Source organism: Populus trichocarpa, chromosome 1 (assembly GCF_000002775.5).
Source record: "Populus trichocarpa isolate Nisqually-1 chromosome 1, P.trichocarpa_v4.1, whole genome shotgun sequence".
Lineage (NCBI taxonomy): Eukaryota > Viridiplantae > Streptophyta > Magnoliopsida > Malpighiales > Salicaceae > Populus > Populus trichocarpa.
This window is the reverse complement of record NC_037285.2, coordinates 43,211,500-43,227,671: the sequence shown is the minus strand read 5'-3', so window position 1 is coordinate 43,227,671 and position 16,172 is coordinate 43,211,500. Positions and strand designations below refer to the sequence as shown.

Genomic DNA, 16,172 nt, shown 5'->3' with positions numbered 1-16,172 from the left:
GAAATTGCTAAAAGGATTTGATTGAAAATTCATTGTTACATTAGGTACCTAATTGAAAATTGTTCTTAGGTTTCCCATCTCAGAATTTACATTGCATAGGCATGGTCTTTATAAATCTGACTTTTCAACGCGGAGGAAATGCCAATTAACCCAGTAGTTGGTACAAAATCACAACCCCTGGTTTATTCCCATTTTGCCCCTCCCTCCCAAGGACACACTACACATACCATGATTTGACATACACGAATTACTCTCCTCTCCTCTCCTCTCCTCTCTCACTAGTTCAAAGAGCAAGAATTCAGAAAGATTTGAAGCCAGCCCGGTATCATTTTGTAACTTAAAAATCCAGTACAAACACAAGAACAACCTGATCGTCTCATTTTGCAACTTAAAAAGCGCGTGAAATGTTAGTACTAATAGCAGTAGCAAACACTCCGATTTGAAGATTTCAATGGTGTCCCAAACAACAAACCTGACATCTGCAGATTTATTACACTGATTGTCTCTATTCCTTATCTCTTATTTGTCACTTTGATTTGAAAAGAGCACTCACCTATTAAGCAGCTTGGGCTCTGGGGGCAGTTACAATCTTTGCTGTTTTTGGGACAGGCGAAGGCAGAGATAAAAAGAGTGAAATTCGCTTTGGAACATGCAGTGGATCTGATGCAGATGGTATTCTGAGCAGGTACTGATGAAGTTGGGTTCTTGAGAGAAAAAAAGATTGCATTTTTAGGATTTTCTTTGGCAACCCAGAAAATAAGAAAGAGAGGGGAAGAGAAAGTTAAAAAGGAAAAGAAGTTTTCAAGCAGCAGCGTTTGGAAAAGCAAGATACCATAGTTCTTGTTTGGTATGTGAAATGCTCTACTTAATTCAGCTGATTGTACCTTTTCTGCCTTACCTAACAAAAATTTTCTCTTCATCCTGTGCTTTGTTTCTACAAATATTTTCTAGTGAAGCAAGATAAAATGTTAAAAAAACACACTTTCTTACTTAATTTGCTCTCTCTCTCTCTCTCTTTATTATCTTTGGCTAATATTCTCCTCTCTATTAGTAATACCTAAATGATCCATCCACTTGTGTCCCAGTGCAGGATTTTGAATCTAGCAATGTCACTGGCAATCAAACCTCATCTCCACCATCACAATCACAGAATGCACAAACCCACGTCAACAAACAGCAGAGACTGGACACAGATCTACAAAATTTATGGCATGGAACAATGGCAAACATTACTTTTTCTCACATTTCAAGCTATTCTCTTCTCCATTTTATCAATCCTTTTCCTCCTTTACTTCCAACCAATCTGTCAATTTCTAGACACTCTCTTCATCTTCACCCCCACCAGCTCCACCGGTGGTGGCAGTGCAGCACGTTTTGCTGCTGGATTCACCGGCTGCGTGACAGCACTGTCTGCTGTTTGTTTGTTTTTCGCGGCCGGGAACTTCTTTTATAGTGCTGTTGGGTTGCACTATGAAATGGCGCAAAGGATCGTGAGTTGTGTGAATGATTGGTCTACTGTTAAGGTTGCTCTTGATATTGGGTGCGGCCGTGGGATTTTGTTGAATGCGGTGGCTACTCAGTTGAAGAAGACAGGGAGTTCGGGTCGGGTTGTTGGGTTGGACCGGTCTAAAAGAACTACTTTGTCTACGCTTCGAACCGCCAACATAGAAGGTGAGTTTTGTTGGTGTTGGATTAAGTTAAGCACCTTTTGATAATCCTTCACATACTGACCTTTTTACTAAATTTATTATTTATTTTTGCGTTTGAGTTTGAGTTTAGTTTTCATGATGATTGTGTTTTTTTTTTTTTTTCAATTTTAGAGGCTATGATTAGTCCTAAACCTGTTCTAATTTTTATGCATTTATGCTTTTAAATTTATGGCTGCTGTGAATTTTTTGAATTTGGTTTTTGCGTAATTGGTGGTTCGGTTTAGTTTCTGGTTATTTGGTTGTGGCTGCTCTTGTTTTCCTAATGTTTTTTGGAGTTTTGGTTCAAAATTAGTTTAAGTTATGCAGGTTATTGAGCTATTTGCAGTTTTTTTTCCCAGTTTTGGTTCAATCTTGAAGCACCAATCTCTTTCTAGAGGGTATCTTACATGACAAATCTTAAGTTTCTTAAAAGTTCGGAATTTATTCTTTGTAGATGGGAACAATTTTTTTTTTCTTTTGCTAAAACTCAAATTTAATTTAATACATGTACTAATTGTTATAATTTTTTGGTACAAACTTTTGTCAATTCGAATATATAATGCTAACAATCGTGGCAATTTCACTTTGAGAAATTCATACTTGAGTTCTGGTTATTGAATTAACTTGCAGACTATCTTCTACTTGCACATGCCCTTAATTGCTTAATTGTTTTCGCTTATAGATGATGGATTTATTATGATTTGCGTGAACAGGTGTGGGAGAGTATGTCACTTGCAGAGAGGGTGATGTGAGGAGTCTACCGTTTGGTGACAACTATTTTGATGTTGTGGTATCAGCTACTTTTGTACACACAGTTGGAAAAGAGTATGGCCATCGGACAGTGGAGGCCGCAGCGGAAAGAATGAGGGTGTTGGGTGAGATGGTCAGGGTTTTGAAGCCCTGTGGTGTTGGGGTTTTGTGGGATCTACTACATGTGCCGGAATATGTCCGCCGACTCCAAGAATTGAAGATGGAGGATATTAGGGTTTCAGAGCGGGTAACTGCCTTCATGGTGAGCAGCCACATCGTATCATTTCGGAAACCTAGTCAGCACATGCTTGGTCCTGGTGAGGTTCGCCTGGATTGGAGGTTCTGATGTGCTAGTACACATCCTAGTTATTTGTCAAAAAAATTAGGAAAAAAAATAAATCAAGATGAAAAAATAGGAAAAGAATTAGAGAAATATACGTAAGTTACTGGTGATCTTACTTTCAAAAGTCTGGGAAGACGAAGCCGGCCCAGATGTCTTGTTGAAAACGTATACATGTGATGTAGTAGTGCTATTGTATATCAATGAAGGAACTGATTGCAAATTTACTGTTTCTTAAACTGATTTTTTTGAATTGATCGTGGAGTCATATTTTGAATTGCTGCATGCCTGTGCATCTTGGCATTCATGTCAAGCCGGAAAAGAAAGTGAAATTTCTGAATTTCATCCTAATTCATGAGATCATATAGAACAGCATTTCAGTCCTTAAGAGTTTTGTCAAAAGATAGAATCAGACCTCTCATGATTATAGTTGAACCATACAAGGAGATTAGTTTGCGTTTTAATTACAGGATAGCATGGTTAATCTTGGATTCTAAGTTATGATCATAAACTTCTTTATACAAAGGTTATCATTGTATCTAGAAAGTTGATGAAACATGTTGTGTTCTGCTTTACAAAAGTTAGCACAACCAAATTAGGTGGTTGGAGCTCACCATACAATTGTTTCAAAACATGGTATTGGACTTTTGTAATCATTGAATTACAAGTGGAAAGAGTTTTGTGTAGATTCCAAGGATAGCCTAAGCCCATGTCTCTTGATATTATAGCTGCTGCTGCTTTCCACGTTCATGTGACCTCGCCTGCCCGGAAAAAAGACATTGGGATTGAAGAGAGTGATATCCTACTTTCTTTCTCTTGTTTTTTTTTGGGTTGAAGATTCAAGACAGTGATATATCTGGTGGGATGCAACTTTGGTGGACACCCTGAGCTTAGAGAGTCGATGAGGATTTATTGTCAAGTCAGTCCTTGATCTTTGATAGGGAAAAACATGTGATGTTTTGAGTCAACTGGGAGCGAGTTAGGTTGATATTGAATCTCTTCATGATTACCATGAAAGTTACAGAGAATAAACTTAAAGAAGAGAAAAAACTGCAGTAAAGCCGAAATAATTAGCTCTGGTTTAAATCTTTTCCTTTTTGAACCATAGTATCTTGGAACCATGCACGCCGAGGCAAAAACAACTAGCCATCCGAGCCAAGTGCTGCAAAACATCTTTATCGGCTATTGTTTATTAGATCATCCTCGTGAATACTGGCGAGCCCTTTAGTGTTTTAATTGCACCATGTGCTCGATCATGATAAACAAATATAACTCCATTTTTTTTCTTAGTGAAGTTTTTATTTTAAATGTTGATGTCCATGGAGACAAATCGGATGCTTTATTTAAAGCATAAACCCTGACACCATAATGTTTATGAGTTATGACTGCTACTTTCTTTTTTCCATGAAGCATCATCCCAGATTTATTGCAGGTGGTTAACTGGATCTTAAAGCAGCCTGAGCAGGAGGTGGACACCACAATATTCAGGCCATGTGGTTTGCAATTTAACTAAACAAGAGCGATATCTTGCTAATTAAGATGCAGTTTTGTGGGGAGTTGAAGGTATGGCCAGGTTGGTGCCCCGTCGGCATCGTAGTCGTTGATGGAGGAAACACAGGGCTCGGAGTGGGGAGTGGACAATGGAAAATTAATCAGTTAGATGGGAAATAAATCCTATGCAATCATTTCCTGCGATGACCCTTCTAATTTTCTTGAGCTCAAGCAAAGATTTGTTTTAGAGAAGAGGAGAATTTAGCCACCAGGATGCTCTCCAATTCCACTGCCCGGAACCTTAAATGTAAATTTCACTTCATTGACTTGATATAATGGGGGTGTTTATCACAAAATAAGTAATTATTTGAAATCAATTTTTTTTAAAGTATTTTTTTATTTATACATATATTTAAATATATATATTTAAAATTTATTTTTAATATTAATACATCAAAATAATTTAAAAACATAAAATAAATTAATTTTTTTTTAAAATCAAAATTCTTGAAAAAATACTTCACCTGCGTTCTCAAATGTTTTTTAGATATGTTTGAGATTGTAGTAACAATGATGGTTTAAAATGCTTTTCTCTTAAAAATGCATCAAAATAATTTTTTTTTAAATTATTTTTGATATCAGCATATCAATATGATTTGAAACCATAATTTTTTTTAAACAAAAAAAATTAAAATTTAAAGGAACGCGAATCGCATTCCAAACATACAATAAAATTGAAATTATACCGCAAATCATGGTAATAAGATAATTGACATCTCTAATCTGACTGTACCAGCTATTTGCTTGCATCAACGAGGTAATCAAATATCAAAATCATAGATTATTGTAAAAAAAAAGAGAGAGATTAAACTAACAAAATAATTAAATGAGTACGAAAAATCCAAATAATTTTCTCAAGTATTAGTTGATAAATCCATAGATAAAATTGCAGGGGAGTAGAGATATGGATTAATTTTAGGATGAAGAAAAATGAAATGTTCTTTGTAGCAGCACATAGAGGTTAGAAAATCTAAATATTTGGGGAATCGAATGATTTTTTTTATTTATTACACAAACTTATCTTTATTAATTTAACATAAATGCTTTCATTTTTATAAATCCCTTGGTGTGCTTCAGTATTCGAGTTTTTTCTAAATCCGAAAGCTAATAAAGATTTTAAAAATAAATAAAAGGGCCCAAAAGCAAGTATGGATAAAATCCGATAAAGGCTGCGAATCTAGAACCAGCCAATCAAAAAAGCCGGTGTGGTTATTGAAGGATATTTAGTAGCTCAAAGAGATAAACTTAGATGGATAAAGGGCCTGCTGAGGCCCATTTTTAATATCCGAAAGACCCACAACTACTTTCACTGCATGTGTTAAGAAAGTTCGACTTCAGCCCTGTCCCCCTGACCTGACCCGTTTCGAAACTCGCCCTTTTATTTATTTATTATTTATTTTATGGTCACCCTTTTGTCCTTTATTTATTTGTTAGGTAAAAACTCAAATAAGTCTTATCTGCTATAACGGGATTCTTGATGTTTATATATATATATCAATTAAATTTTACAATTCATTTTTATAATAATTTAATTTCAATTTATATGTTTATGCATAGAAAATGATGCTGGTTTGTAGTAAGGTTGAAAAATATGTGAAGAGTTTGGACCAACACTTAATTGAAAACTTTAGGAACTAAATATTAATAAGCAATTCTTGGAGACTAAAGTGTGTTTGGTATTGCGGTAGCTGTTGTGGTTGTGGTTTTAAAAAAGTTGTTTTATAAAAAGTACTTTTAGTTGAGGTTGGTTTGAAAAAATAGGTATTTGGTTAAAACTGTGTTTAAAATTGAGGTTTAAGAAAAAGTAGTTTAATGTGTTTGGTTAAGAATGTTTTTGAACTTGAGGTTATAAAATAATTTTTTTAAAAATATATTAATATTGATTGTTTTAAATTTAAATATTGTAAAATTAATTACTCTTATTACATCATGAAAAAAATAATACTTTATATAAAATATTTTTTATTATTCCATTAAACTATTTATAATTCCATTACGTCCAAAATTCATCCGATAAGAACTACAGTTTTCATAACTTTTTGAACGTGTAATAAAATTAGATAAAATATTATCAGATATAAAATTGATATTACTATGCGCGTAAATTTAATTCACTCTATACTAGTTTTTCGAGAAAAAAATATTGTTCACATCCCGAATGAATTTAATTCTCTAAACTAGTTTTTTTTTTTAAAAAATTAATACAATTAACACACTTAAAAAAAAAAAAAAACAAAACGAACAGTGCAAGTGAATTGCACTGTTCACGTGAACAGTGCAATTCATAATTGAACAGCAGTGAATTGCACTGTCCACAGGTTTCTACAGTGCATGCAAAGCATGTTTTCATTGCTTTTTCTTTCCAGCGTTTTAAACGCAAAAAACATGTGGACCCCATGCACAGTAAAGTGAGTTTTTTGATTACCAAACGGCTGCGGACTGCGTTTTAAATAAAACGCAGCCGCAGCCGCGTAGACAAACAGCCTCTAAACTAAGTTGTAGCTTCAAAGCTATTTTGAGATTTCTCCAACCATATTTTATCTCTAACAAATTGGGAATTCTGTCATAATATGAATTTTTTTAATATAACCTTATTAAGGTTGTTTAATATTATTTTTGTTTTTTAAATTTTATAAACAATATATGAAAACTTGTTTATTTTTTTTTTGTTTTTTGAAAAAATAATAATATTGGCAACTAAAACTTTTAAAAATAAAAAAATAAGGTTTAAAAGTTTTTTAAACTAGTTTTTTCACACTATCAATTAGGGGTGATCATTTTCGATTCGGTTCGGTTTTTATCAAAAAACGTAACCAAACCGAAAATTGTTTTTTGAAAAAAAACCGAAACCGGGTCAAACCAACCGGTTTCGGTTCGGTTCGGTTTTTTAGGGAAAAAACCAGTTCAAATCGGTTTGGCTCGGTTTTTCCGGTTTTGGCTCGGTTTTTTCGGTTTGGCTCGGTTTTTTTCCGGTTTTTTTGGGTTTCAGTTCGGTTCGGTACGGTTCGGTTTTTTTGATTTTTTGCTTATAAAACCGAAACCGAACCGGCTGGTTTTTTCAAAATTTTAATCGGTTTAATCGATTTTTTTTTTCGGTTCAGTTTTTTCAGTTATTTTTTTTTTGATTTTCTCGATTTAATTGATTTTTCAGTTTTTTTTCTCACCCCTACTATCAATATATTATGAGAAGAGCTAGGTTCGAGAGTGAGGAAATGATAATGGATGCCTGGGTACTAACCATCAACTAGTTCAAGGCCCTTGAAATATATGTCGGGACCTAGTTTGAGGCCTTTAGGATTCAGGATGAGACCAAACTTAGGGTTCTTGGGGTTTGGGTTAATACTTTGTTTGGGGCATTTAAAATTCATGAGAATATTAGGGTTTATTTGAGATGGTAACAGTAATAACGATTTAAAATATTTTTTTATTTAGAAATATATTAAAATATTTATTTTTTATTTTTAAAAAATTATTTTTAACATCAGCACATTAAAACAATCTGAAAATATAATTTTTTTATTTAAAAAAAATAAAAAAAAATTAAAATTTTTAGAAACATAATTTGCACCGCGTTCTCAAACATACTCTCTAGTCTTAGGTGTTCAGGTTCGTGTCAAGATCTGGTGTGAGATGTTAGTGATATAGTTTGGGACTAGGTTTGTGATTCTTGGGTTCATTCTCAGATTAAGTTCGTGCAAAGGCCCAGGGTGTTAGAGAGTTAACGTGGGACTAGGTAGGGGGTGATCAATGTTTGTACAAGAACCTGGGTTAGGGGGCTCAAAAGTCATTTGAAACTAGGTCTGGGGTGCCTGAGGTTTGGGACATGATCGGTACCAGGTTTGTGTTGGGTTTGATGTTGAGGTTTGCACCAAAGTCGGGTCTAGGATGCTTAAGGTTTGAGTTAGGATTTGGTTTAGGGTGTCCGAGGTTTGGGCTAGATTGGTGGTAGGTGTCAAACTAAGACAGAGTCTAGGGCACTTGTAGTTAAATCTGGGATAGTGATGGGGTTCGGAGTAGGGTCGAGAATCGTGTTGTGGTTCAAACTAACATCAATTTCAGGGATCAAGATTGGAGCTTGTCCGGGTTGCCTGTTGGCTCAAGCGAGGAACAATCTTATGGTCAGACTAAGACCTTGTCTCGGGAACTCAGGATTCAAGTTGGGGTTTACACTAAAGCCTTGATTGGGGTTCAGGGTAGATCCGATCTAGGATTGGTGTTAGGGATTGGACCTGAATGAGTTCAAAGCACTTGTAGCTTGGGCTACGATGCTAGGGAATTTAGGGTTCGGACCATGATCAAGTCCAGGACGCTCGTTGTTCATGCTAAGACCGGTACAAATAAAGACCAAGTCTAGAGCGCCTGAGGTGTGGACTAGGGGTGGGATCGATTCATGGACTTAAATGAGTATGAGGTCCAGAGCATATATAGGGTTCCGCTTAGGATCGGTGCTGATGTTGGAATGGAACCTAGTCTTTGGGAAGTAATAGTTATGTGACTCGCGCGTTGTTGCGGGTTAAATAATTAAATTTTTTTAAAAGAATTTTGAATAAAATAAAAGAGAAGATATTTAATCTATTTTTTTTAGTTTTTTTGGTTTTTAAACCGGTCATGTCATTTTATTTTGTATTTAAAAAATATGAAAAAATGAAGGGTCTAAGGTAGGAGAAAAAACACTATTGAAAAAAAAAACAAGATCCCTTCTGGATTTTTGCTAGATCACCCGAGTTTTGGGTTAACACGATAGATTGACTGGTTTACTCCGAATCAATTGCAGGCTCATATTTTGATAAATTACTTTTTTTCTATGTTTTCCTATTATTTTTTAAATATTTTCTTTAAAAAAATATATTGAGATTATGTCTTGAAAATTTTTAATTTTTTTCTTTACTTTAAATGAATTTTTTCTATGTTTTTTTATTATTTTAAAAAAAAATTTTGAAAAAATTATTTTGAAGCAAATAAATTATATTGCCAAAGGTATTGTAAGTTCTGCACCTTGCAGGATCCAACACCCATATGGGTCGTACACCATGCAGTATCCAAGGTTATTTTGGGTCCTGCATTCGGCAACTGGATTAGAAGGAAGGCTAGCTATATGCTTAACACATGCAAGTCCATCGTTGTTTTCGAGGAGAAGCAAGAAGAGGCTCATAGCTAAAGGGAGCTTGTCTCACCCAGGAAGTGAGAATAATTGAGAACAAAGTGGTGAACGGGTGTGTAAGGCGTGAGAATCTGTCGAACAATTCAGGCCATTTGGATCCTGCACCTATCAAAATCCAATTGGATTTTGGGTTCTGCACAGGCAGGATCCATAGCCCCTCTAGGTCCAGCCGGGTGCAGGACCCAACACCGAATTGAGTCCTATACCTGTAAGGATCCAATTGGATTGTGGGTCCTGCTCAGGCAAAACCCACAACCCCTCTGGGTCCGGCTGGTGCAGGACCCAACATCCCTTTGGGTCCTGCACAGTGCAGGACCCAACATCCAATTAGGTTGTGCACTTGCAGGACCCACTGCCATTGTGGGTCCTGCACACGATAGGCCCCAACACCCAAATGGGTTTACACCCGTAGGACCCATGGGATGTTGGGTCTTGCACCAGGCAGGACCCAGAGGGATTTCGGGTCTTGTACCTGGCAGGACCTAACACCCAATTGAGTCCTGCACCCTGGAGGACCCCAGACCGAGTAATATATATAATTCAAAAGTACTGCATAAAAAATCTAAAGACAATAAAATATTGATAAAATTTTGAATCTCATGCACTAATGTTATAAAATTAAAATATCTTCTATTACCCAAAATAAAATATCTTATATAATACAAAAAATTTATAAAGTATATGATGTGAATCAAAAATTTATTGAGAGCTTATCCTTTTTACAATATGAAAAAACAATCAATAAGAGAAAAGAAAAAAATTGAAGAGAAACAAAAAAAATTTGGAAATATCTTCAAATAATTTTTAAAAAATATATGAAGATAGTAGTTTTTAATTTTTTAAAATCTAATTTTTATATAATCACATCAAAAAATAATTTTGAAGTCATGAAAAAATTTAAAATTTTCAAATTTCATGGGTCTCGATTCACTACAATATATATCCTTTCACTACAATATAACATCACCATTGAATATTAAAGCAAGACCATTGATCAATAAGGACGACTGACTTCTAGACCCAGTAGTCATACCAAATTAAATTTCTTTGTCGTTGCCTTCTCTGATTTAAATTTATTTTTCAAAATAAATTGATGAGATTTTTTTTTATATTTTACAAAAGTTGGGTGATGATAAATGTTTTCCCGTTTTAGGTTGGGTTGAATTTCCTAATTAAATCATGTTTGATTTTGCGTTTTAAAAATTCCTTGAAATTTTTTTGACAATGTTTAAGTTTTTTTTCTTTGCTCCAAATTAATATATATATATATATATATATACCCGAGAATGATCTTAAAAGATCGGGTCACAGGTTTCCAGCCTATATACTGATTATATAAAAGAACAAGAATAAAGAAAAGAATAATATAAATGGATTTCTGATGTGAATGATCAAGGCAAGACCAACAATGTCAGGATCCTTGATTAAACACAGAGCATACTTAAATGTAACAATAATAAAAGAACAACAACAGTTATAACAGAAATGTAGATAAAAATAAGATTATCTTACTTAAATTTGTAACAAAATTAAGACAGGAGATATTGGTTACAGAGGAGAATGGAGATGGGTTACAAAGTTTTAGGGGAGAATAAAATTTTCTAGGGAAAAGATTAGTCTGCCTTCTGAAGCATTTGGAGTCCCTTTTTATAGACGAGTTGGCATGGAAGAAGCCAAAATGCCTGGAGACAGAAAAGGAAGATGCCCATGTGATGACAGAAGAGGAAGATGCCCATGTGGTGACAGAAAAGGAAGATGCCCATGTGGTGACAGAAGATGCTCATGTGGTGACAGAAAAGGAAGATGCCCATGTTTTTTATGGGACCTTCATCTGTTGTCTTGCTGCTACCGACACTGATATTGGTTGTTTGTAGTAACAGGTAATATTTGTAAAAAGAAAGCCTAAAACAAACAGGCTTAAAATAAAAAAGGACTCAAAACAGGTGAGTCGAAAATAGGGCTCTTGAACAGATGAGCCTGAGAAAGTTTGGGATTTTTTATTTATTATTATTATTATTTTTTTATTTTTTATTTTTTATTTTTTATTTTTTTTTAATGTCGCTTGATAGATGGTAGGATACCAAAACAGTCATCTTCATTATCATTGCCGAGGGAAATGGCAGGAGATGTTGAGCCAGATGAGCTGGATTGGGACAAGACCGTTTATGGGTCTTGGCTTTGTATAATTCCTTGTACTATTTGTAGGTATTCTTCTTCAGTTCTAGCAGAGGCAAGGGGAGCTGCTGTTTGGGCCTTTCTGGCTAAGAACTTTGATTGAGGATGAGGATCAATGATGGGGGTTGTTTGATGTTTGTGTAACCATTCCGTAATAGCTAATTTTGAACTTTTGGACTCAGCTGCAAAGGAATCCCACCACTTGATTTTGAATTTGCGAATAAGCACTGGATGTCCGTTTTGTAAATTATAATCAAAGAACCATGAACATACCCACGGAACAAAAAATTTTGTACAGAAGATGAGGAGGGAAGAAAACTTTCTTTCAGAGGGAGCTGGTTGGAAATTGTTTTTGAAATGCAGATAACCATTTTCAACTAAAGGATGTTCTTTAAGGTAGTCAACATGACAACCATAAAAGTCCCACCATTGAAGGAACCAGAGGGGGAGATTTGTAGTATTCATGGTATTGTGAAAGTAGAAGAGCCAAGAATGGCTATGATTTTGATTTTGTATGAGGAAGGCATTAAACCATGCCTGTTGGTAATCCCAATATGTGTAGGTGGTATTGAAGTCTTGGGGGCTTGTGCGGTATTGTATGGGGAAGGAGACAGGTTGATGCAGGGGTTGTCCCCAATCTTTAGGGTGGATGACTTTGTGAATAATGCAGGTAGAGTATGCGGGTTCAGTGTGATCAGAATGTAATTTGAAGTGTTTGAATTTGACAGAATCGGTAATTTCAAGGATAGTTGTATAATAGGATTGTGGTTGGGCTAAATTCCAAGGTTTATAGTGCCATTTTGGAGGGAATATTTTTGAAGCAGCAATGGAAGGGTTGTCATGGTAAAATCCTTCTTCCATAGTTAAAATATTTTGGAAAGCATTTTTGAAAATATATTTGGATTTAGTTTTTGGAAAACTTGTTTGTTGCAAGGAAAGGAGGGGTTTTGAAGATAAAATACCTCCTTGGGGTTTTGAAAGTGATTTGGAAATACTACCTGTTTGAGACACGGAGTCACTGGAGGCTTGTTGGGATACCTTTTGCAATGCCAGGAGTAATTCTGGCGATCTGGATATAGTGTCAACCCATTGTTGAACTGCGTCTGTTTGTACTTGTGGTGATTTTGGAGTTTCTTCGTCTTCAATAACTGCCTCATACCAAGATTTGATAGGCTTGGCAGCGAGGATGGCTGAAGACATGAGGTTTGTAGAAGGCTTGGGGCTCTCTGGTTTTGTAGGCTGTGTTTGAGGGGCTTTTCCTTTGTCCTTGGCTTTTGCTTTAGGAGGCATCAGGACTTAAATTTGAAGGAATTCTCGGGTTAGGAAATCAGGGATGGAATTTGATTCTCCTTTAATGTAAACAATATCGAAATCAAAAATACTTAAAATGGCTTGCCATCTGGCAAAGATTTGTTTGGAAGCAAGATTTTGGACATCTTTTTGGAGAACTTCTTTTGCTGATTTGCAGTCAACACGTAAGAGAAATTTTTGATTTAATAAATCACTTTGAAATTTTGTAATACAAAGGACAATTGAAAGGATCTCCTTTTTAATAGTGGAGTAATTTTTCTGGCAGTCATTCCAGTGGGCAGACGTGTACTGGATTATTTGTTCTTTGTTATCTTGTAACTGTTTAAGAATTCCACCATACCCTAGGTCAGAGGCGTTAGTCTCAACAATCTTAGGGGCTAAAGGGTTAGCTAAATGGAGGAGAGGAATAGTTTGGACCTGTTTTTTAATCTGTTTGACTAGGTTGGTATGGAGGTCAGACCAAGGAATGGGATTGGTTTTTAACCTGTCATGTAAGGGTTTGGATAGACGACTAATATTGGGATAGTAGTCTAAAACATAATTGAGACTTCCTAAAAATCTTTGCAATTGGGTTTTATCAGTGATTTTGTTAGGAAACTTATTTGTAAAGTTTAAGGATCTCTCTATTGGTGTTACGGTACCCTGGCAGATGTAATGACCGAGGAAACGGACACGAGTTTGAAAAAGAGAAATTTTTGTTTTAGAAACGACTAAACCATTTTGTTTGGCAGTATGAAAGAAGGTATGTAGATGCTTGAAATGTTGTTCTATAGAATGTGAGAAAATGAGCACGTCATCAATGTAAACAATGCAGAATTTTGAATGTGCATTGAATATGTCATTCATGATGCGTTGGAATTCTGATGGTGCATTTTTGAGGCCAAAGGGCATGACATTCCATTCATATTGGCCAAAAGGAACTGTAAAGGCAGTTTTGTACCTATCTTTGGGATCAATCTGGATTTGCCAAAATCCAGATTTCATATCAAACTTAGAAAATATGAATGCGGAGTGCAATTTTTGTAATAAATCTTTTTTGTTGGGGATTGGATACCTGATCCATTTTAAAGCAGAATTTAGAGGTTTGTAATTGATCACAAGTCTTGGTGTGCCCCTTTCAATTTCAGAATTTTTATTGACATAAAAGGCCGCACATGACCAGGGTGATCTAGACTTTTGGATAAGACCTTTAGACTCGAGATCGTGGATTTCAAGTCTGCAATGCTGTTCTAAGTCAGCATTCATTTGAATAGGTCTTGCTTTTGTAGGTATGAGCTTTTCTGAAAATGTATCTTCATAAGGAAGATCAACGATGTGTTGTTTTCGCTTCCAAAAAGCATTGGGTAAATCTGAACATATCTGCTGTTCAATTTTATTTTGGAAATCAATGATTTTCTTTTGTAAATCAGAACTTTGTAATTGTTTGTTGATACGACAAAAAGAAACATGGTTTTGCAAATCATGTAGATGGAATTGTTTCCCATGAATTAGTGCATTGATATGACAAGTATGTATGGAACATGCTTTAATCAAATTTAAATTTCGAGTCTTAGATTTTTCTAAGAAGGAAAAAACAAGTTTGGTGTTATTAATTTTGGAAGTAATACAGTTATGACGTGCTTGATATGGAGTGATCATGTCAATAAATGGAGTGCCAAGAATGATGGTATGATTGATGTCTTTTGTAACAACAAAAAATGTTTTAAGAGAAATGCCGTTATTGAAAACGGAGGCTTGGGTTTTGCCTGCAATATGTAATTTGGAATTGTTAGCAGCAGAAAGTTTTTCAGATGTATTTTGTAAAAACCTTTTTGGAACCACGCCTTCTTTGATGCAGTTCAAATCTGCACCTGTGTCGAATAGGGCAATAGTATCAAGCTTGAAATCTTCTGAGAAAACAAGAATAATTCTAATTAAATACTTCTTGGAAGATATTTGGGTTAGTACGTTTAAGAAATCATCTGGAATATGCTCAATATTTGTAAGTGTGTGTGGTAATGCATGAGATTCAATGGTTTGATCCTCTGTATCAGACTCAGTATCAGACGGGCTTTCAATTTTGGACAGAAGATGTTGTAGTATGGCAGAGTCTTTCTGTTGGGCTTGTTTGAGGGTTTGTAATTCTGATTTGAGGGTTTTTATCTCAGACTGTAATTCTGGAATGGTGACTGTGGTTTTGGATTTCTTTCTGCCAAGAATTTTTGTAAGATCATAGGTATTGGTGCTGACAGAAGGTAATATAGAGCGGTTAGCCGGAGGGTGCGCCGGCTGGCTGAAGTCTTTTAATAATTTATCCAAATAGGTCTTTTGAAGTTGAGGATCATCAAGTCGTTTGATAGCCTCAAGAATGAACTCTTGATCTTGTGTCAAGACGTTGATTTGTTTAGAATTTGTAGAGGCGTCTGAAGTAGCACTGGTGGTTGCTATTTCATCGATTTGGAATTCTTCTTCAGAAGTGTCTGAAGGAGAGTGGTCAGTGTCTGTAGCCTCAAGGTAGAGATTTTGTATTTGGTTGATGGTATCTTCATCTATTTGGAGTTCATGAAGTTTGGTGTTGACCTTGCAGAAACGGGCTGTATGTCCTTTCTGTTTACATTTGTAACAGGTAATGTTTTTGGGGTCAAATTTTGTTTTAGGTTTCGACTGAAAGGGTTTGTGGGGCTTAGTAAATTTGTAGGGTTTTTTGTAGTAGGGTTGATCTGGTTTGGAATAGAATTGTTGTCGGTTTTTATGTAGTGATCGTCTATGAGGAGGTTTCTGGCTTGAATATTTTTTTGGATGTGAACAGTTTCCGTTACAAGAGGGTTTTTTGGTGGAAAGGTCGAACTGGTGACAGAAACTACCAAGTTCTTGCCTGGTACGTTTCATTTCCCACTTTAGGTGCTTCTGGAGTTTAAGATCTTGGCAGATCTTCAGACCTTCCTTTTGAGTAAAGCTTACAAGTTCACCGTATGTGAGCTGGTCATATGGGATGGTTTTTGTAGTGAAGGTATCTTTGATTTTATTTCTAACCTTTTCTCCTAAGAGAATAGGTAGTCTTGCAAGGAATTTTTCTTTCCAAAAGGGTTGGTTTGAATCTTCCCTAAGCATGACTCGGGTAAGGAAGGTGTTTTTGTACCATTGAAAGTCACTTAGTTTCTTACATCTAAGGTTGGAAAGGAGTTCAGCATTTTTGTCTTTCAAATGGGAAGGGTCT

The 16,172-nt window shown here is 35.5% G+C and overlaps 1 protein-coding gene across 2 annotated transcripts; it reads left to right on the top strand.

The window, feature by feature from the left end:
- Positions 1-224: 224 nt before the first annotated feature.
- On the top strand, positions 225-3,001 carry LOC18095634 (uncharacterized). 2 transcript variants are annotated; one of them, XM_024593627.2, is made up of 3 exons: positions 225-847; positions 1,091-1,671; positions 2,402-3,001. In XM_024593627.2, exons 2-3 carry the CDS (start codon positions 1,107-1,109, stop codon positions 2,782-2,784), a joined length of 948 nt encoding a protein of 315 aa, XP_024449395.1. In that variant the 5' UTR covers positions 225-847; positions 1,091-1,106; the 3' UTR covers positions 2,785-3,001. The 2 variants fall into 2 exon arrangements, with proteins under 2 accessions (XP_024449395.1, XP_006370316.1); XM_006370254.3 differs by having other exon boundaries at positions 1,086-1,671.
- Positions 3,002-16,172: the final 13,171 nt, after the last annotated feature.

Bases quoted from the DNA above. Each gene is read 5' to 3' on its own strand.
- LOC18095634 (XM_024593627.2), top strand. From the start codon at position 1,107: ATGTCACTGGCAATCAAACCTCATCTCCACCATCACAATCACAGAATG. The intron at 1,672-2,401 runs GTGAGTTTTGTT...TTGCGTGAACAG, and splicing joins TCGAACCGCCAACATAGAAG to GTGTGGGAGAGTATGTCACT.